This window comes from Ochotona princeps, chromosome X (genome assembly GCF_030435755.1).
Source record: "Ochotona princeps isolate mOchPri1 chromosome X, mOchPri1.hap1, whole genome shotgun sequence".
Classification (NCBI taxonomy): Eukaryota; Metazoa; Chordata; class Mammalia; order Lagomorpha; family Ochotonidae; genus Ochotona; species Ochotona princeps.
The window spans coordinates 3,526,159-3,547,576 of record NC_080865.1 but is presented as its reverse complement, the minus strand read 5'-3'; the positions used below and the strand labels follow the sequence as shown (position 1 = coordinate 3,547,576).

At 44.4% G+C, this 21,418-nt stretch overlaps 2 protein-coding genes and 1 non-coding gene across 7 annotated transcripts in view; 2 read left to right on the top strand and 1 right to left on the bottom strand.

Annotated features, from left to right (window-relative positions):
- PDHA1 (pyruvate dehydrogenase E1 subunit alpha 1) overlaps window positions 1–21,418 on the bottom strand; it is an 80,347-nt gene that overhangs the window by 20,062 nt on the left and 38,867 nt on the right. The gene's annotated exons all lie outside the window — the stretch shown is intronic.
- MAP3K15 (mitogen-activated protein kinase kinase kinase 15) overlaps window positions 1–21,418 on the top strand; it is a 91,174-nt gene that overhangs the window by 45,617 nt on the left and 24,139 nt on the right. For all 5 annotated transcript variants that reach the window (XM_058658623.1, XM_058658622.1, XM_058658624.1 and 2 more), the window contains exons 8-13: window positions 3,199–3,311; window positions 3,538–3,697; window positions 6,572–6,722; window positions 8,311–8,418; window positions 16,142–16,191; window positions 18,097–18,189. In XM_058658623.1, coding sequence (XP_058514606.1) covers window positions 3,199–3,311; window positions 3,538–3,697; window positions 6,572–6,722; window positions 8,311–8,418; window positions 16,142–16,191; window positions 18,097–18,189 — 675 coding nt within the window. The remainder of the gene's footprint in view (window positions 1–3,198; window positions 3,312–3,537; window positions 3,698–6,571; window positions 6,723–8,310; window positions 8,419–16,141; window positions 16,192–18,096; window positions 18,190–21,418) is intronic.
- LOC118760453 (U6 spliceosomal RNA) lies at window positions 19,626–19,732 on the top strand. Its single transcript, XR_004996794.2, has one exon. It is a non-coding gene; the product is annotated as a U6 spliceosomal RNA (small nuclear RNA).

Here is a 21,418-nt window from a genome sequence, read left to right as displayed (position 1 = left end):
GCGAGGGCTAGGGACAGCTGTTAACCAAGGACTAGGAAAGGAGGACTGCAGAGAACAGTCTACAGCTTTAAATAAGGTGGCCCTAAAGGTCAGTGAAGGAGTTAGCCTTGGAGATGACTGTTGTGAGTTGAGGCAGAGGGACAGCAAGAGTAATGGCAGTGCTAGGGAGAAAAGCCAGGCACACTGAGAAGTAAGCACGAGCAGGCAGCATGCCGTGAGACAGGAAAATGAATCTGACTTGGAGTGGAATGGAGCAGCCTGGAATGTTCCAGGCAGAAGGCTGACAAGGTATGATACATATTTTAACAAGAGCACTCTTGCTGTGGCGCAAAGAATTCACTTCAGTGGTGTACCAGCTATGACTTGCTGCGTAACAATCCCAAAATGTAGGGCCCTCAGACCACAATAGATGGCACATGCTTTGGCATGCTTACCAGACTACTTTGTCAGGGAGTAGCGGAAGCTCCAGCATGAGCACCTGCCCATTTGGCAGCTGGTCTGGCTGTCGGAGGCAGCCCTCAGGTCTCCACTATGAGCTTTTAATGCTCATGCACCAGCTCTTTGACTTGGCAGGGACCATTGCAAGAGAGTGAAGGTGTGTTCTCAGCAGCTCACACAAGGTCACTTCTGCCATGTGCCTATGGTCAAAGCAAATCCTATGGCCTCCTAAATTCACAGGGATGGGAGCAGTAGCACAAGTGCACTGAAAAGAGGCTTTCATACGGGGAAGGGAGGAATTTGTGGGTCATTAAGCAATCCACCTGAAGGGCAAGGGCAGTACTGTCACTGCTTGGCATCCGTAGAGGATGGGTTCCAGGACTCGCTGTGGACACCGCAGTCCATGGATGTATCAATTTTTTTGTGCCAGGAATTCCCCCTTCCAAATCACTGGTTTTAGGAAATGCCAATCACATTTCTAGCCATCTTAATGCCAAAGTGTCCAGGGTCACACTCTGATCTGTCTTCTGTGAGCTCATCTGGACTTGGAGCTGTGTGGTTTTAGGATACATAAAATGTGTCTGTGCTAATTTGGTGTGTGTCATGGTTCATTCGTTCTTGTGACTTAATCCACAGTATTGCCTGATGCACCTTGTGGTAGACAGATGTTGCTAATGTTTGTTAGAGCCGTGTTCCCTGGATGGTGGCCAGGAGTTCCATTTCCCAGCTGGGAGATTGCTGCCTACAGCTCCTTCAGGAAAGTCCTAGGTGTTTTGATTCACCCACCTGAGAAGGTAGCAGCAGGTAGCACAATTGCTAAATGTTACTCAGTTTTTTGAGAAGGGTGTGTTGGCTCCCAGTAAGACCTTGGAGATCATTTAGCCCAAACCATCAAGTACAAAGATGGATCATGTTAAGGGGAGGGGGAGCTAGTTCAAGGTCATAGGGAGGTCTTATGGCCCACTTGGAATTGCAGTCCTGATTACAGTTCATATCTTCTCCCAAGCTGAACTTGTTCAACTTTGTGAAGTTACCCTTTAGGTGCTGTCATGATGTAACTTTATATGGCAAAAGAAAATAGAAAACCAGAAAAACAGGGAATTTAAAATTCCTGAAACATACAAAAAAGAAAATGTTGACTGGAGTTGGAAGGCCTTTCTTTGTATCCTCTGGGGCATCTGAGACTATATTATCCCCGAAGTAATTTATAAACACCCTGTACGTTTTTAGTTTTAGGGGTGCAGAAGTAGACACAGAAGAGGAGTTCCAGTGCTCTGGTTCACTTTCCAAAAGTCCTCAGTGACCTCCCGGCGTGGATCAAAGCCATGAACCTGGGACTCCTCCAGGTCTCCCGTGGGCGTGGTGGGAGCCCAGTCATTTAAGCCCTCACCACTGCCTCCCAGGCGCTGTGGAGGAAGCTGGAATTAGGGGCCAAGAGCATCTTACAAAGAACCTCTGTTTACCTAAATCAAAAGATAACTTCTGTCTTTGGAAATCAACTTAACATTTTGCTGTTGTTGACTTCTCATTTCACGAATGATAAAATTATTCCTGGTTTGTAAGTGCTTGGTGTGAACTGTGTCACTTAAGACATTTTTCTGTCACTACTTCTTTGATGGAACTTTTTTTCCTCATCATGATAGTTATCCCTGATTATAGAAGAGGAAAAATGTAATTATTTTCTAGAATAAAAATGTGTAGAAAAGAATGGAGAATGAAAATGGCACTCTCCCTTCTTGGTGTAACACTGATACTCCAGCCTTGTGTCTTCCCCTTTCTCCCAGTGCAGCAGCCCCCTCGCCTCCTGTCCGCCCTGCTTGCAGCTGTTGGGGCTGCAGAGTTCTAGCAGTACCGCTTCATGTGCGGGAAGGGCAGATCCCGTGTTGCCATCTCCGCAAATGAATGGGTTGCAGAGAAACAGCCTGTGGTTGATGTCACTTCTACCTAATAGAAGACATTGACTACAAAACTTGTCTCAATTAAAAAAAAAATCAATGTGTAACATCAAATTGTGGTTGCCTTTGGGAGATAGGATTATAATAGACTTTCAGTTTCTTCTGTATACTCTACTGTGTTTCCCCTATTTTATGTGGTTAATTATGACTTTTCTAAGAAAAAGATATACATTATGAAGAAACCTTAAAAGTCACTAGTGAAAGTTACTGTGTTACTTTTATGATATTTTTAATTTTTTAAGGTTTATTTTTATTGGAAAGGCAGATTTTACAGATGGAAGGAGAAAAAGAAAGATCTTTTTATCTGCTAGTTCACTCTGCAAATGACCACAATGGCTGGAGCTGAGCTGATCCAAAGCCAAGAGCTGGGAGTTTCTTCTGGGTCTCCCACGCGGGTGCAGGGTCCCAAGGCTTTGGGCCGTCCCCGACTGCTTTCCCAGGCCACAAGCAGGGGAAGTGGAGCAGCCGGGATGCGAACCATCACCCATGTGGGACTCTGGGCATGCAAGATGAGGATTTTAGCTATTAGGCTACCATGCCCAGGAAGGGAAGTGGAGCAGTCGGGACATAAACTGGCACCTGTATGAAATCCAAGTGCTTGCAAGGGGAGGATTAGTTAATTGAGCCTTCCCACTGAGCCCTATGACATTTTTAAAAAATGTTTTCAAGATTAGGGGAGGGAGTATGGAAAAAAGGAGCAGTAAGGATTTTCCTGTGTAGATTGGTTTGTTTTGTACCTCTTATGTGTATACATTTTGTGCTAATGTAAGTTAATTACAATAATAATTTGATTCTGTAATTATAGGTATCGCAGAGGGTTTGTGCTCCAGTCATCTCTTTATTCTGGAATTAACCTTGCAATTTTGTTGATGGTTGCCGGCCACAGATTTGAAACTTCCATAGAACTAAGGAAAATAGGTAACCCTATTTGTTTTTGTGGTTATTGATGGTTTCATTACATCAGGTTAGAAGTAAAGATTATGCTCAGATAACTTAAACTTAGAATTCTGTTTCAAAAGAAATGATCACTTGTCTTTTATGTCAGCCGAGATAAAATGCCTGTTTGTGTCCTCTCAAAAGACTTGCGTGATATGGCAAACTAGGAAGATTTTTCATGACTTCCTCTAAAATTTAAATTTTAAAGGTGTCCAACTGAATAGCTTGTTGGGAAGAAAAGGGAGCTTGGAGAAAATGAAAGATTACTGGGATATTGGGCATTTCTTCATCATGAGCATGATGACCTGTGACGTCGGCAAAGCCATCCGCTCAGCAGAGCAGTTGTTCAAAGTGAGGCCTCCAGTCTGGTGAGTTGTGTGTGTGTGTGTGTGTGTGTCCAATCTTATTATGTGACCTTGTCCTGAAACCTCTTCCCCAAAGAGAAAAGACAGAAATGCAAATGACAGTAATTGCTCTGTTGTTCCTGGTTTCTTCATTAAAGCCAAGTTAGGACAGCTGCAAGAGCTCTGAGGGCTCACTTTTAATTCAATGGAAAGACAGATGCTTCCACAGAATACGCCTCTGAGTGCTAAATCCCTGTGGCCAGGGTTGTAATCCTGCTTCCTTGGGTTCTCTAAGTCATTGAGAGCAACGTCTCGGTCCTAGTATGTATTATACATTTGGGAAAAACTTGGTAAAGCTGCGCACACACAAACACACCAAGAAAAGTATATATTTTGCAAATGAAAGCTGAAACTAAAAAACCAGTAACACAGTACAGGCAACCAAATGGTTACACAGCCCCAGCCCGAGATTAACTCATTTATACATCCATTTTAGTGTGTGGGGAACAAGATTTTTAAGACAAGGAAAAGTATTCCTGGTTTGTAGAATAAGAATGGCTTTCTCTCTTGCCATCTGGGACTTTTTGGTGCATTGGAATCACTTGCTTTCAAAATACAGCTTGTGCAGGCCCGGTGCAGTAACCTAGGGGCTAAAGTCCTCGCCTTGAACACAGGCTTCCCTTATGGGTGCCAGTTCTAATCCCGGCAGCCCCGCTTCCCATCCAGCTCCCTGCTTGTGGCCTGGGAAAGCAGTCGGGGGCGGCCCAAAGCCTTGGGACCCTGCGTCCATGTGGGAAACCCGGAAGAGGCTCCAGGCTCCTGGCTTCGGATCTGCACAGCTCTGACCATTGTGGTCACCTGGGGAGTGAATCATCGAACGAAAGATCTTCCTGTCTCTCCCTCTCTCTGTATATCTGACTTTCCAATAAAAATTAATGAATCTTAAAAAAAGAAGATATCTTCCATATGGATTGCTGAGCTTGCCTTTTTGGAATTCAAGTTCTATGGGTTTGGAGGGGACCCTGAGGATTTGCATTTAAAAATTAATCATGAAGCTGCTGCTCTGAAAAGCATATTTGAGAACCATAAAATATGAGAGTGTTCTATATGGTCTCGTTTTAACTTAAGAGCATGCGTAGTATGTGACTCAGAGAAAAAGGTCTGGGAGGGTGGGCAGTATCCGACCACTGCGTAGACATGAATTCCCGTTTGGACTGTGGCTGCTGACGCCTCTTGATACTCAGTAGATAGTTACACAGGGAGCCCATGCTGGAGCGAGGCATTTCCTCTATAGTACTGATTCTGCTTATCTCAGGGAGATGCAGTTTTTGATTTGATTGGTTTTTTTTTTAATAAATATATTCGTCAAGGGACTCCTTGTAACATCCAGCCAAACAATGCTTTTTTAATTAATTTTTTGTTGCAAAGGCAGATATGCAGAGAGGAAGAGAGACAGGAAGATCTTCCGCCTGTTAATTCACTCCCCAGGTGACTGCAGTGGCTGGAGCAGCGCTGATCCAAAGCCAAGAGCTGGGAGTTTCTTCCGGGTCTCCCACGTGGGTGCAGGGTCCCAAGGCTTTGGGCCATCCCCGACTGCTTTCCCAGGCCACAAGCATGGAGTTGGATGGGAAGTGGAGCCTCTGGGATTAGAACTGGTGCCCATAGGGGATCCTGGTGCATGCAAGGCGAGGACTTTAGCCATTAGGTTACCACACTGAGCCCAGGGAAGTGGTTTTATGAGAAACTTCTGATCTGTGTTCTTGGGGTCCGTTTTTGATTTTTCAGTCATGCACAGGGATTACTTGCATGATTTTTTCAAAGGTACTCTTAGTGACGTGTGTTCATGTACCACCACTTTTTTTGCAGGTCAGTGGGCCAGGATGAATTTCCGGGAGAAGGAATCTATTGAGCCTTACCCTCTTTGGCCCCATTGCTTCCCAGTGCCAAGGGCCTTAAGTCTGGTCCTGGAAGCGTGTCATTCTTTGGAAAGTTCTCTGAGGCTGGGAGAACCTGCACCAGCTTGGGCCTGCAGGTCTGCCAGAGTGGCTGTTGGCCCAGTGCAGGCTGCTTCCGGGCCAGATGGAGCTGCCCCTGGAAGACACAGTCCTTTTGCATCAGCAAGCAGGCTGTGGGCAGTCTGTTGTAATGGGTCTCCATGACCACTTTCAGGTTCAGGATTTGCTTGAAGAACTCAAAAATAACTCATTAAAGCTGCTAGATTTATGCTTATATTTTTTCACAGTGAAGGGATAGGGATAAAGACGAAAAAGGGAAGAGGCACATAGAACAGAGACCAGACGGGCAGCCTGGAGCCTCTGGTCGGCCCCTCACCGTGCCGACAGAGGGACCATGTGCTGTGTGACAGCATGCATGAGGCATTGCCAGTGAGGAAAGGTCACAGAGCCTGGCTGTCTGGGGCTTTAGCCTGAAGTGGATCATACAAGCCTGCAGTGTTCATGTATCTGCTCTTAGTGGCTCAGTTGTCAGCCTCTTTGGAGGTGAAACTGACACATCATATGCTAAGTGACCGAAGGCCCAGGATTAGGAAGGATACACCTTAGTGGACAGGATAGCCCAAGGACCTGGAGCTCATCTTGCAATAGCCAGGCACCAGTCAGAGCTTTTCCAGCAGTGTATGGAGTTGAACAGCACAGGCCTGCCGCTGAGTACCCAAGCAAGTCAGCTGGAGTGTAGCTGCTCTGCTTTCCCAGGACAGCCCCGTTTGTCCTCAGAGGGGAGTACTAGAATGCTCTCAGAGGACTGTGCTATGGCACCAGCCCCATAATATAAGTGTTTAGCAAATAAAGCTTTCAGGAGGGGTGTGTGTGTGTATTTTTAAGGAAATAGAATGCACTTGATTTCTTTGGAATCTCATGTTCTGGTGTTTGGCTTTTCCAGGTACCTGCAGTTGTTGGTTCAGAACTTGTTTTTGATACAGCGCTTCACCAATCCCATTGTTGAATACTCCCCCAGACAGGAACAACTGAACTTCTGGCTAGAGATCATTTTTCAGGCAACCAGAGATGTTTCTGCCAGACTCAGATTTCCAGTAAGATAATCTAATTTCACTACTTTATGATCACAGCAACTAGGTGATGATGGTATCTAATGATCAAATGCCTTGAAAGAAAGAAAGCCATCCTGTAACTTCAAATATTAGAAGAACTATCAATTATGCACTGCACTGGGGAGTGATGGATCAGCTGGCTGAAAAAAATGTTGGTCCTGTCATACCCAAATCATAGTTTGGAATGGTGAGCGACTTAGTCTTGAGGGAATGTTGAGCAGTGTCTGAGGCATTTGAGGACACTTCTGAGCTTTAGTCAGCAGTGCCCCCAGATGCTGCTGAGCCTGTTTGAATGCACAGGGTGTTTCTGAACACAGGCGAGGAGCTGGGCCCAAATGGCAGTAGTGCCCCACTGAGAACAAGGTGGCAGTCCTAGTGGAATGCCGTAGCATGCCAAACTGTTGTAAAGATTTGGTTTGCTTCTGGAGCCACTCCCTACCTAATGTGTAAAATGTTCTTGAAAAAAGCAAAATCATGCAATTGTTTCAATTTGATGGCCATGTGCTGCAAAGTGTCCTAGACATTCTTCCGTGGCTTAGAAATTGAACTTTCAGAGAATTGTTTTCATGTTCATGCCATGAGATTTTGTGAACGTGCATTTTTTAAAGAATTTCATTACACACCCAACAAGAGGTTGACTTGATTGAGGTGAATATGGTAATTAGTTTGTTTCTGGGTAATAGGTCTTAAAGTCATCTTTCAGTTCTTAAATATTTGAAACTGATAGCAAGAACCAAATGATGGGACACAAATGTGCTCTCTGGCCAGCTGTAGCTGTGGTAACCATGTTGCTCTCTTAGCTCTTTTTTTTTTTTGTTTGTTTGTTTGTTTGTTTTTGCTCTTTCTTTACTTCTACATATCTCCCTTTCCCTCTCTCCCTCCTGTCTCCTTCCCCACCCCCACTCCCCCTAACAACATGACACCTTATTAATGATATGTCACTCACTTTTCATCTCTTTCTTGTATCGTTACAGACTTGTACCTGCCAACCATTCGGTCTGCTTACTTGTTTCTCAGTAACTGTAACTTGCCTTGTCTACTGTCACCTCCTCAGGCAGGCCCCCTATCTGAAGAAGCACCCCGTCATTCTCTCCCCCTCCTGCCTTACGTTCTTCAGAGCACTGCATGACACTGGCTTGCGTGTTCCTGTCTGTCACTCCTGCCCTGGTAGAGCACAACCCTTCACCCGGCAGTGACTCGTACGTGCTGCTTATACCCCTGGCTGCTAGAGCTAGCACTTGGCATGCACGCATGTGCACACATATATGTACATGGACTTCGAGAAGCTCCTGGAAAATGAAATTCAAAGATAAGTTTCTATTGATGCAGGAAGTTTTGAAACCCATGCATATGAAGGGACTGAAAGTTCATGGTCAATTTGTAGTGTGAAAATAATATATCAAAGTAAATTCACCTTCTAATTGCATCTTCCAGAAACTTTTGGGAGTCCTCTTCTTGTTGGTCCTCAGTGAGTGTATGTTGAGTGCAAACACTGCCCACCTCCTCACTGTGCAGGGTCATCTGTGCTGTAGATTTCCACGTGTGACACAGAACTGTGTAATCCTTTTAGGTTCTGGTGGTTGAAGCAGTCCGTGTCTACAGACCCGCGTATGTTTCTATCAACAACGATACTGAGGAGAAAGTGATTTGTTTGTGGCACGTCTCACCCATGGATACGGTAAGGGAAGAAGGTCATGTTGCATTGCTCTCTTCTCTGTTGCGTTGTCATTGATTTGATTGAGTTTGAAAAGTACTGTTGTGCTTCTGAATTAATGGGGGTACACGAGAAAGTGTAATCCCTGAAGAAGCAGGCTTTTGCGTGGGTGTGTGGGGGGGTGTATGTAAAAGTATCCAGAATTGGGTGGTGCTGAGTATTGCATTCTGAGGAATGCCCTGGCAGGTGATGCCTAGCTGAGTGTGAACATCGTCGAGTGCACTTTCACAAAGGTGGCCGTGACATGCTTCTGTGATGCACGGTAGAATCTTGTGGGACTACTGTCACACACATGGACCGTCACTGATGGAAGACCTCGTACACAGCCTGATGCAGTGTGTTTGTGTAAGTTAAACTGTCAGAAAGTACATAGGTAATATAGAAAGGAAGGCCTCCGTATTTCTTAAATCAGTTACCATTCCCAGTGCTTTGGTGGCTAGTCATTTGTCCTTCTGTATTCGTGCGTGCATGTAGTGCTGGTGTATTATTCACGTTACACACAGAGGCCGTTTACATGGAACTGTAGCCACATAGCATATTTTTCTTTTTTTTTTGATTTTGAAAATTAATTTAATTCAAAAGACAAAAATGATGAGACTGTAATACAATGAGTGTATATATTCCCCTCGCTTCATTTCCTCTATTACCATCTCAGGTTGGTCAAAGTTGATCTCCATCCATTTTCCCCTCTATTTTTTCTAAAATATGTTTATCTCTCTCAAGCTTCCCAGCCTATAATCATCACTATTCTGTGATTCAAGATGTGAAATCCTTGAATCGAAGTGATACCAACTCCACCATGTTTATAGTAGTATCGCTCACCAAAGCCAAAATGCCGAATCCATCAAGATATCCAGCCTTAGATGAATGAATGAAAAATGTGCCATGTATGTTTATGTCATATTTTTCTTATTTTGCAACTTCTCAGAGAGCACGTACTGACCCCTTGGCTTGTTGAAGGGCATGTTGCCTGCGTGCTTCATCATAGGATGTGTTTCCTGGTGCGGATGAATCTTGTACTTTATTCTATCACTTTCCTAATGACATACACTTAAGTCCTCACTTTTCAGTCGTCTACTGATGAGCCAGTGTGTGCTGTAGTGGTCTACCCTCCTAGGCTCATGGACATGGGTGAGGAACACACTTTGCCAGAGATAGAGCCACTGAACTCAAGGGCACATGCATTTTAAATTTTGAAAGTTACTAGCAAATTTACACCACTCTGGTTTCTACTCATGCCAACTCTGTGGGAGAGGGAGAGGTTTTAAGTGCTCATTAGATGAGAAGTGCTGGTTTGGGCTGCTGTTTTGTGCTAACAGTAGTTGTTCCATCGCTTTATCTAAAGCGCCTCATCAACTTCTCCCCTTCCCCAAACTTTGCAGCAATAAAGAAACAGCACCATTGCCAAGTGCCTCCAATTGTATGTGCTTTTGTGGAGAATGGAGTTTTGCCATTAAGTTGGCAAAGGCAAGCCATTTCCCTCCTTGCAAATGAATGATTATGCCTGAATGGGGCGGGAGTGGGGTGGGTCATATCTTCAAAAGCAAACATATCGTAAGTAGGGGCTCAAATTCACATTCGGAATCCATCATGTGGTCACAGTATCTTTTCAGTGTTGAACCAATGACTTTGCCCATTTTTTTTAAATTTTTTTAAATTTTATTTTTAATTATTTTGCATTATGTTACAGTTTCATAGGCTCTGGGAATCCCCCCCCCACGCCCCTCCCCCCTGGTGGATTCCTCCACCTTGATGCAGTATTACAGTTCAAATTCAATCAAGATTCTTTCCTTGTTAACATATACCAAGCATAGAGTCCAGCTACTTATTGTCCAGATGGGTTGAACAGTCTCTTGGGGAGACCATTTCTGGTCCGTTGTTAGAGCTGGCAGAATATCATCCCATTCAACCAAGAGTCCCGACATAACATCAACAGCAATTTGCAACATTATGGAATAGACATGGTTGTGAGTAACCAGTGTGTTAAAAAAAAAAAAAAAAAAAAAAAAAAAAAGAAAGCAAGTTCTTAACCACAACCTATAATTAGCCCATTGACATTTCAGTTTTAGTTTATATACAGAACCGACTGCTATATACCTTAAAATGGCTATAAGGTACCATTCAGCTGTCTCGTGTCTATTTCATTTTAGTATTTAGCCATTTGTTGTGTTGAAGTATAATTTTGCTGATCTTGGCAGATTTTAGGGTAATCTAGACTGATTTGTAACTCTAACAAGGCATTTGTCGACAATTAAGGTGCTGAACTTTTTTTTGTTTGTTTGTTTGTTTTTTTGGGGGGGGGTGTGCAGGGAAATCCCCAACACCATGGTGAGGAGTGACTAATCTTTGTGTCCCACCCAGCGAGGCATGAGCCAATCCACGCCAGCTCTTTCCTGTCAGATTCCAGGCTCTGCTTTTTGTTGTTTGTCTATTTATTTTAGGTTTTTTTAGTTTGTATGATTGTTTGCTATGAGGGGTTTTCGGAGCAATCCTGATGGTCATCGCGAGAGAGGGCGGGGGTCCAGAGGTGGAGCCAGGTTCAGACCAGAGAAAGCTCTCCTCCCTGGTCCCGAAGGACGTTTATCGTTCTTCTGTTTCTGCGAACCGCTCAGGGCTTCTGGTTGTCTTTCCGATGACGTTGGCCTCTGCACGGTAGTGTTTGAACTTCTTCCATTCCCTGTGGAAGCTCCGGTTGAGGGTGGGTGACCTCAGAGTACTCAGCCTCCGAGGGCATCCAATTCCCTGTGGTCTCCTAGGCAGTTGGGATGTAGTCCTTGTTGCTCATATTAATAGTTTGTGGTGAAGGTCTGGGAGTCTTCATGGTTGGGATCCAAGCTTCCTCCTTACCACCTTCTGCCCATTTTTTTTAAAGATTTATTTCTTTATTTTAGACATTTTTATCATTGGTGCAGCCATTTTGCTATTGACTACTGAGTCAGTGGCAATTAGTGCTGGGATGTGTTTGTGGTTTGGTTATACTTGCACTGCATAGATTAAATGAGTGCTGAAGAGAGAAATCCAAGTTGTTGTGAAGTATGTACATGAGATTAATACAGATGCAGTTTATTTGAAGCATGTAAGTTGCTATTTAATCTGCCTATTTTTTATCCTGTCAGCATAACAAATACAGAAGGATAATGAAGGACCAGAGCCAACATTGGCAGATTTTGCTGGGTTGGTCCCTTTGATTCGCTTCCGTGAATTGTTGTGTTCTTACATTTGAGAACCACCTTGCTGTTACTGATGCTACTGTGATACAAGAAAATTTTCAAAATTTGGATCTGTAATTTGGCTATTTCATTGACATAGGAATAAAATAACTCATATTTTCAAGCGGTAGCAAACAAAAACGGATTCTATTAAAGTGACTTTTCATACTTTCAATGCAAAATGGTTTTGATCTCGTGCAAGTGTGCCAGTCGTGACTGCCTTACTTCTAACTTTCTGGCCCTTGATGGACATTTCCAGGACTAGTGGTGAGGGTACTTTGAAAAGTTCATGGTAAATGGAATTAAATGGTAGGTTTATTTAGGTACACGTAGATTTTTAAAGTCCATGCCTCTACAGGTTCATCAGGAAATCCAGGGGAAATGTGTATTTGGGGTGGGGAAAACTACATGCCTTTCAAACAGTTGTGCACCAAATAATTACGTCCTCGTTCCGTTGGCCGTGGACTTTGTGGAGTAGCAGCGTATCTCACGAGTTACAGATGTTTTACTTTATACACAGTCCGCAAGAAGACTCGGAAAGGAACCATATGAGCAGCAAATGCGGCTTAGCTTTGTTGATGAAATATTTTTGTTACAAAATGCTTATAGTTTTCATCTGCAAAAGCTCTAAGTTCACTTTTGCCATGAAAGGAATTTTTTGCATTTGCCTTCATTTACAACTTTGAAGTTCTGCAGACTTGGGAAGCAAGCACATGAGCCCCGAATGCGATGACATTGTGTGTGGTGTTGGCATCCTCCTGTGGGTTACAGCTAGAGTGTGGCATAAGCACGTGCAAGTACCCAGCCACGCTTCGTGTGACATCACTGTGGGATAATGTACAGTCCCAGTATATTAGCCAAGGATTCAGACCTGTTGTAGGAGAAATGAGCAGTGGGGATGCTGGCATATGTTGAGCACTTCTTGAGCCAGGAGGGAGGCTCATTTGTGATGTTGGCTAATTTCTCTGTTGATGAATTTGTAGCATTTGCTAATTTCAGTGGTGCAGATACTCCCACAGCACCAGTTTCAAACAACCCTCAGCAGGTCACCAAATAAGGGATTAGAAAACAAAAAAGGGGCAAACTTGACCTTCCCAGGCCCGTGCGAGCTCTGTCTGGCAGCCCAGGCACAGCAGGGATGATTCATTTTGAGAAGGTGGTTGGAGTGCAGCCCTGCTGCTGAGAGGCCTTCTCTGAAGGAATGCTGTGCACCAGCATGCAAGCCAGGGGAGATGCGCACAGGTGTGCAGGCCTGCCTTGCGGGTACACCCCAGCCACTGCTGGGCTACGTGGCTTTGCAGCCAAACAGACTCGGTGCTCATACGGTTGCCTCAACCATGCAAACACGCCTGCCTGTTGGTTCATGGCAGTTGAGGCCCACTTGGGTCATCCTCTCTCTGGTCCATGAAGACCCCTTGCAGGGGCTTAGATCTGCTCCTTGGTTCTTTCTTCTTTATTACTATAAGGAGAACAGATTTCATGTAGTTCATAGGTGCAGCTCAAAGAATACAATGATACTACCCTCCCTCCCTCTTCCCTTTCTCACTTTCTCAGCTGCCTCCTTCCCTAGAATTCCTTTTTCCTTCTTTCCATATTTCGACTTACATGAGGGCATCTCTCACCAGCCTCATTGTTTGTGCTGGACAGCAGCCATGGGCCACCCTGTCCCTGTGTCAACTACAAAACAGTCTTCCCAGACGTTGTCATTTCATGTTTTTCAAAAATCATCCAGTGCATAGGCACTTGACAAACTTTGTGGAAACATAGAAGTTTGTTTTGGTGTCAAAAATATTTTGCAAGCCATGTACACTTTTTCCATAATATGTATTTTCCATGAACCTTTTGAATAGTCCAGACATGCATGACTTTCAGCACTTTTCATCCTGAAACAGGCTTAGCTTTTCATTCCATTTTCCATGAACTTTGTGAAGTGTCCTGCTATAGAAGCCCATATGTACTGGAATGCTATAATTTTAAGTCTGTAGGAGCTATATAGTACTTACCACCTGTCCCCAGCAGCTGCCTGTCAGTATTAGCGTAAAGAGAGGATAGCCCTGTTGCTGACTTCTGGGAGAGTCTTCCCTCAACAGGAAATTCTGAACCTGTATGGAAAACTTACCCTCTAGATCTTTGAGAACTCACCCACTGAGCTAGTGTTCATATACCGGAGGACTTCAGAAAGGGTCATGGGGAAATGGAGTCCACAGATAAGTTGAAGTCCATGCATAGTATTTTCCACTATGCACATTTCCCATGGATGCTTTTGAAGAGCCAGCAAATGCTTGCGTTTTGGTGGAGGGAGCAGAGAGTTTGCACCAAAGTAAGCCAAAGTTCTGTTTTCCGTGGACATTTTGAAGGTGCCTTAGTCTGTGCAGTGTCTTGTCCCTGCTTGTGGGTTGTACAAGGCCCCCTGAAGTTTGTTCTCTTGAGCTTGCACACATCTTTCTTGGACCCAAAGGCAGCCTCTCTGACTCCTACCATTATTCTTGGGGTGAATGGAGACACATTTGCCTTGGAAAACTCACATGGCCTTTCTGTGCCATTAGGTCTGAATCACTCACTCACGTGTTCATGTCCTTTTGGCACGGCCTCCTCTCATTTGCCATCTCGTATGGAGTAGAGGTTGAAATCTTGGTGGTGGCCTGCATGACCCTGTGGGATCTCCCTCGACTGGCTTGTCAGCCTCCTTCCCTGTTCTGCCCTTGCTGACTTTAATATGGCCTTGGTGCTGCCTCAGGACTTTTGAACTTGATGTCCCTGTACACCTAGAATACCTGCTGCACATCTTTGCATGGCTCGCTCATTCGCTGCTCTAGTTTCCTCTTTAGGTCACTAGCAAGGTCTTCCTGAAGCATCCAGTTTAACAAGAAACCCCTCTGCCCCACCCTAATGCCCTTCTCTGTTTTATTTATCTTCCAAGCACATTTTACCCTCTGCCGTGGCAATAATTTACTGTTTCAAAATTGTAGTGCACACCTCCTCTCACTTGAATATGGGCACCGCGTGGGCAGGGACTTTGATCTTTACCAAATTGTGAGTGTTCGTACCTTGCCTAGCACATAATGGATGCTTACTCAACAGGAATGAATGAATCTTCTCCCATCAGGAGCCATCTTCCCAACCTGTTCCTGTTGGCCTTGTACCAGAATAGTGGGAAAACAGCCACCTGGCTGGTCATGGCTGTTTATCTGAGCCATGTGTTCACTCACTTGCTGCTTGCTCTCCCATCCCCTGCCTGGGTGGCTTGGCTGGTGGTTCCTGGCATTCCTCAGGCCAACCAAATGGATTTTCCTATGTATACATGATATACTGTCTGGCTTTTCTGAAGCTGGGGTTTCAGGCTTTCATTCTGAGGCATGTCTTTGTGCCAAGGTAAAAGGCAGGCAATGGCAGCAGATACAGAGGACAGAGTTGGGTTTTAAAAAACAGATGTGTCTTCATACAGATTGAAATTCCAGTTGTTTTCTCTGTTGATCATGATAGACTAGCTGCTCATAGAAACAGCCCCCAGATGCCAGTGTCTTAATATGATGAAAGTTGATCTGTGCCCCGTGTCTTGCCAAGATCATCGGGGCAGGGGAGGCATCATTGTAAAGCTGTGGAAATAGAAGGCAGAGGTTGCTTTGAGGTTGCTGTGAGGCCTGTAGGTGTTGCTTATCACTTCTTACCCTGTATTGCTCAGAAATTGTTGCGTGGCTCCACCTAGCTGCAAGAGAGTCTGTGAAAATAATTATGTAGGCAGGGGCAAAGGAAATGAAAAATCAGTGAATGCTACATGAATGCCACAGTCAATCTTATACAAACATTTTCAAGTCATTTAACATGTGAGCTGTTTCCAAACTTATTTATTTATTTAAATATTTGTATATTTATTTGAATGAGTTACAAAGAGAGGAGATAGATCTTCCATCCACTGGTTGACTCCCCAAATGGCCACAGTGGTCAGGGTTAGGCCAGACCAAAATCTGGGAGCCTCATCTCTGTCTCTGAAATGGTTGCAGGGGCCCAAGCACCTGGGTCATCTTCCACTACTTTCTCATGCACATCATCTGGGAGTGGGATTGGAAATGGAGGAACTGGGACTTAAACCAGTATCTGTATGAGATGCCAATGTTGCCAGTAGAGGCTTTACCTGCCATGCCACAGCACCAGCTCCTCAAACTTGTTTGAGGAATTCGCTGCCTACTGTGTTGACAGGAGATGGAAGGGCACTCGCTGTGTAATTGCTATTTCTGTCTCCATCTTACATCACAATTTCAAACTTAGCTCATCTCTTAACTGGGTTGGAAATGCACATTATATTAATAATACATTAGAAAATCTTTCTAGTGATGCCCATCATGCAAAGTATATTTTCTGTTCTCCAAATCACTATTAAAATAAACATAACAGAAATAGTTGACCATTGAATGAAAGTAAAACTGTTCCTCAGCTTAGAGAAAAATCAAGCTGCTGACTTCTGTCTTTGATACTTGCAGAAACAAAAGCACGAATGGAATTTGAAGGTGCCTTCCATTAAGGGAATAAGGTAAGAGCATAAAAGAAACTTTAGTGGTTGCTTGGATGCAAACCAGCGTGATGATGTTATGTGCATGTAAAAGTTCCCAGCTACTCAGAATATGTGCTGTGCTTACTTTTTGTGGAATCCAAAATGGATTGTTTTTGTTGTCTTGGCCCACCTGAGTCACTTTGTGAAGGGCAGCTGGGAAGAGCTGCTCAACTTGGTACCACACAATACCTCTTCTTGCATCTGGCAGGAAAAAACGAAAAACAAGAAACAAAAAACCCTCGCTTGTGTCAAACCTTGAACAAACTAAGCTGTTTTTATCATCTTTGAGCCAAGGATGTTGCAGTGCTCAGCGACCCTGAGAGCTGAGGCCAGAGGTTATTGGCAGTGATGCCTTGTGCAGGGTCTCCTGGGCAGGATGTGAAGGCATGTGCTTAGGGGGAGGGGAGGCAGTAGACTCCTAGGGGTGTGTATGCTTTTTGGATCAGAACTGGTGTCCTTTTAGGCCGAAACCGTGTTCCCTCAGTTGGGCTAACCTGCCTCAGCTGCGCTCCTCACCCTGCCCGCATGTCCAGGGGTCCATGCGCGGCTGTGGACAAGTATGAGTTCTGATCCTCCTTGGCTCTGTGACATGGAAAAGTCACTCAGCCTCTCTGTGTCAGCATCTTACCTGATTTCATCATACCAAGAGCTGTAATGGAACTGTCTTCAGGCTACAGAACGAAGCCCCATTCTCCACCAGGAAATGTGATCCTGTCCTGGCTGCAGCAGTGTTTAAGTTAACGTAATGTTTGTGTCATTTTAAGGGCAGGGGGATGATTTAAGCAAGAGTATTTGAACAGTGCAAAGCACAATGCATTTGGACAGCACTGCCCAGAAAATGTAAGAGAGCTGAAAAGTTGGAAATATTTAAAAATACATTCTCACTTCACAAAATTCTGTGGAAACGATCAAGAACCTTCTGTGTGTCCCTCCCCATAGAGAGACTTCCAGCTGCCACTTCAACCATCAGTGAAGGCTGACTTGTGACCTAGACCCTGAGACTTAGGTGGCACAAAGAGTATCTTTAAGTGTTCCTGGAGCTATGCAGCTAACTTGCAGCTCATTTAGGGGTTGGTTTTGAGGCTTCCTTAGGTCTAACCTAACTAAGTCGTGATGTACCCTGCACTGTTGCTGTGTCAACACTATTGGTCCTATAATGCATAACCTGGAGAAGGTTCTCAGAAGCCTTAAATCTCAGGCAGAGAGATAACTTAGAAGAGGCTGGAGGACAGACGTTTGTTTGAAGAGCTAATGATAGAAGAGAACTGAGCCTGATTCTCCAGAGAATTCTGCACCTGACAGGACAAAAGCCATCGCTGATGTCAGCTGAGAATTGTCCAACTCTGCAGTCTGTCTGCAGAGGCAGCATGGTGATTTGCTGTCACTGGCTAATGCCCAAGCAAGCTAAATATTGCTCACTGAGTGCCTGCAAGGTATGGGTCAGGTGTAGGTATGGAGGTGAGCCAGATAGCATTCATAAGGCCTTTTCCTTGGTCAGAGATCTGGTTTCCTGATATTTTCTGAGTCTAGAAATCCCTTGGCTGCCATAGTAAATTATTTCACAGATATTTTGGCTGCCCTTTTGGTGAGATACTGAACTCCTTGACGGTAGAAAGCATATATTCTCTCTTCGGTCACTCGTGTGCTTTTCTGAATGCCTGTTAAAGTTAATTGAAAAATACAGTCCGAGACATAAGCAAGATAAATGTCCCTGGAACCTAAATTTCATTGATAAATAAAATGCACTCTTTTGGGGTATTTTTAAACGTTGATGAGTCCAAAATGTGTGAAATTGAAGAAAATATATTAGTAGTTTTTATCAAAGATTTTAAATTGGTACCGTCACTTGCATGTAATCACTGTTCTGCGTTGTAATTCTTGCAGCCTCTCCAAGTGTGATGAACGCTGCTGTTTTCTTTACATCTGTGATTCTGATGACTTTCAAATCTGCTTTTCCACTGGAGAACAGTGTAGTAGGTGAGTTAGAGCTGGCTTGGGTGTGTGTAGTCTTAATTGTGGTGAATAATTTTCAATGAGCCTTCATCGTGAAAAATAATTTATTGTACAGCCTTAAAGTTATTTACTGTACCATGTGGCTTTGTTAAGATATTCACTTACCTGCAATTTCAGCAGTTAAGATGTACAACTCAGTGAACTGTAGTAGATCGAGTTTGGCATCCATCATTGTTGTCTGATTGTTCAATATTTTCATTGCCCCAATCCCTGCATAAGTCCAGCACCTGTTAGCAGTTCCTTTCCATGTCCTTGTCTGCACTCACCATGAAATATAACTCTAGGCAATGATAATCTACTTTCTGTCTCTACAAAATTGTCTATTCCAAGCATTTCATTTCAAATGGAGTCATGCAGCAGGTGGTCTTCAGTGGCTGACTCATAGGATGTGGTATGGTCAGAGTTCACCCATGGTGTCACATGTATCTGCATTTGGTTCCTTTTCAAGGCTGAGTAGTATGCCATGGTACAAATAGACCACGTTTTGTTTATGCATTCCTCAGCCAGTCGGTATTTGGGTCATTTCAAGTTTGTAGTGTTTACCAACTTTGCTTGGGTAAAAGTCAATGTGCACATGTTTGTGATGTCAAGTGTTTCCATTTCTCCTGGTATCAGATTACTGGGTCTCATAGCTCTCTGATTAACCTTTTGGTGAAGCACCATACTGTTTACTCATCCTCTATTCCTGTTGGCATAGGATGAGGGTTCTAACTGCTCTGCATCCTTGCCGACAGGACGTTCTGTGGGAGCCATGAGACTCTCTGTGAATCTCATTCTGGTGCAATTTACACTCCCCTAGTGACTAGTGATACTGAGCATCTTCATGTGCTTAACACTCGATTGTGTATTTCATAAATGTCTAGAGAAGTCCTTTGCCTCATTGAAATGTCAAGCATCCTGTTGTGCAAAATATTTAGAGCTATGGTTAAGCCTCAGAAACGGCACAAAAATAACCAATTGTGTATGACCCAGAATTCCAACATTAACGTTTTTCTGTGTTTGTGTTACATTTTCTCTATGTGCATGCTGGTTATGTTTTCTGAACTGTTGAAGCGTCAGCTATAGATAGAATGCTCTGTCACCTGTGAACACCTCAGCATATAACTGCAAAGGCAAGGATGCTTATATAATTACTGTAGTCTAGTTAAAGAATTGACAGTATGTGACTACAGGATTCCGTATCCGTGACATTGGGGCTGAACCCCCTGCAAGAGTTGGGGAGACAAAGCATGCCCACACTGGAGCAGTAGCTATGTAGGTGTTACTTACTGTAAGAGGCGGAGTCAGTTTTCCCTTCTGTGTCTCTGAACCCGTCAGGCCCCAATTTCAGTCTGCCTTGCGTTCATTTTTCTGTATGTTGTGATATAGAGGCGTCCAGTTTCCGTCTTTACCATGTGGCTGTGCTTGCTGCGGCAGCACATAGACTGAAGTTGGAATGACACAGAGAAGGTGGGCTTGGTCCCTGCACAGGGATGACATGTGGCTGTGCCATCCCAGCAGCATTTGTTTAAAAAGGACCATTCTTTCCCCATTGATTTATCTTGCCACTCTTCGAAAGTCTGTTGCACGTAAGTCTAGGAGCTTATTTCTGCTCCGTTGACCTACTTCCCACGCACCTGCCCGACTTTAACTACTGTAGTTTTGTAGTTAGAAGATTGGTGCCATGGGACCTCACATTTCCCAGAAGCTGAGGAAGCAGTCCAGCTCTCCCAGCACCGCTGCCTCCTGGGGTCTGTGTTGGTAGGACTCGAAAGCCGCGAGCTGGGATTAGCAGTCACAGTCAAGTACTCGGATGTGGGACACAAACTTCTTGACCACGAGGCTGAGGACTGCTCCTGGGCTGTTTGACCCAGGTCATTTGGGTAGTGTGGGTGTTTGCATTTCTGTGTGAATTTCAGTGTCAACAGGGCCAGTGTTGTAGCATAGTGGGGTAAGCTGCCACCCATGCTGCCAGCATCTCCTGTTAGAGCTTTGATTTGAGTCCCAGCTGCTCTGCTTTTGATCCTGATGTGCAGGGAAATGCAGTGGAAGTTGCCCCAAGTGCTTGGACCCTTGCCATTCATGTGGAGTGCCTGATCCCATGGATAGAAAATATATTTCTCTTTTTCTTACTATCATTCCATCTTTCAAGTAAATAAAAAACCTCTTTTATTTTTTTTTAAGAAAATCAGTATGAGCCTCTCAATTTCAGCAGATAAAGACAGCTAGAATTTTGGCAGGAAGTATATTAGATATGTAGATCAATTTGGAAAGTGTTGCCACGTTAATCATATTGTCTTCCAGTCCATGAGCACAGTGTGTCTTTCTTTTAAAAGATTCATTTCTTTTACTTAAGTTAGATTCTTCATCTTCTCATTCACTTTCCAAATGTCTACAATGGCCAGAACTGGACCATTCTAAAGCCGGGAGCCAGGGGCTTTTTCCAGGGCTCCCGTGTGAATGCAGGGGTCCAAGGTCTTGAGCCAACGTGCACTGCTTTCCCAGGCGGTTATCAGTGGAGCGGCTGGGACTTTGAACTGATGTCCTGAGGGAGGGCAGTGCCGCAGCGTTAGCCTGAGAGCTTCTCTCTGCTGGTTCACTCCCCAAGTAGCCACAATGGCCGAGGCTGAGCCAGGTCAGTGCCTGGCTTCATGCAGGTCTCCCACATGGGTGCCAGGGGCCTAAGGCCCTGACCTGCCTTCCACTGCTTTTCCCAGGCGCAGTAGCAGAGAGCTGGGTCCACAGTGGCGCAGCCAGCGCGTTGCTGCCATTGCAGGCGGGGACTTTTTCCATACTGTGACAAAACACAGCCCCTTAAATTGTTTAATTTCTTTCAACAGTGTTAAGTGATTTCAGTATCTGAGTTATATACAGCTTCTGTTAAATCATCTATTTTCTTGATGCTGTTGTAAAAGGAGTTTTCTTAATTTCAGTTTTGGATTACTCATTGCTAAAATATAAAAGTACATCTGGCTTTATGTACTGATTTTGTCTTTAATTCAAGAAAAAGAAAGGAAGCACTTGTCATTGAGTTCTCCAAAGAATTGCTGCCTCCGGGTGCTGATGTCCTAGATACTTAGTATGTTGCATGTGTGGAGACGGGTTTAGAGCAGATTGGTGACCACTAAGAGGGCTGTGTCTGTCGAAGGGGTGGCTTGTTTGGCCCATGACTTAGAAAAGTTGGCTGCATATCGAAGCATCATTTCCTGTGAGA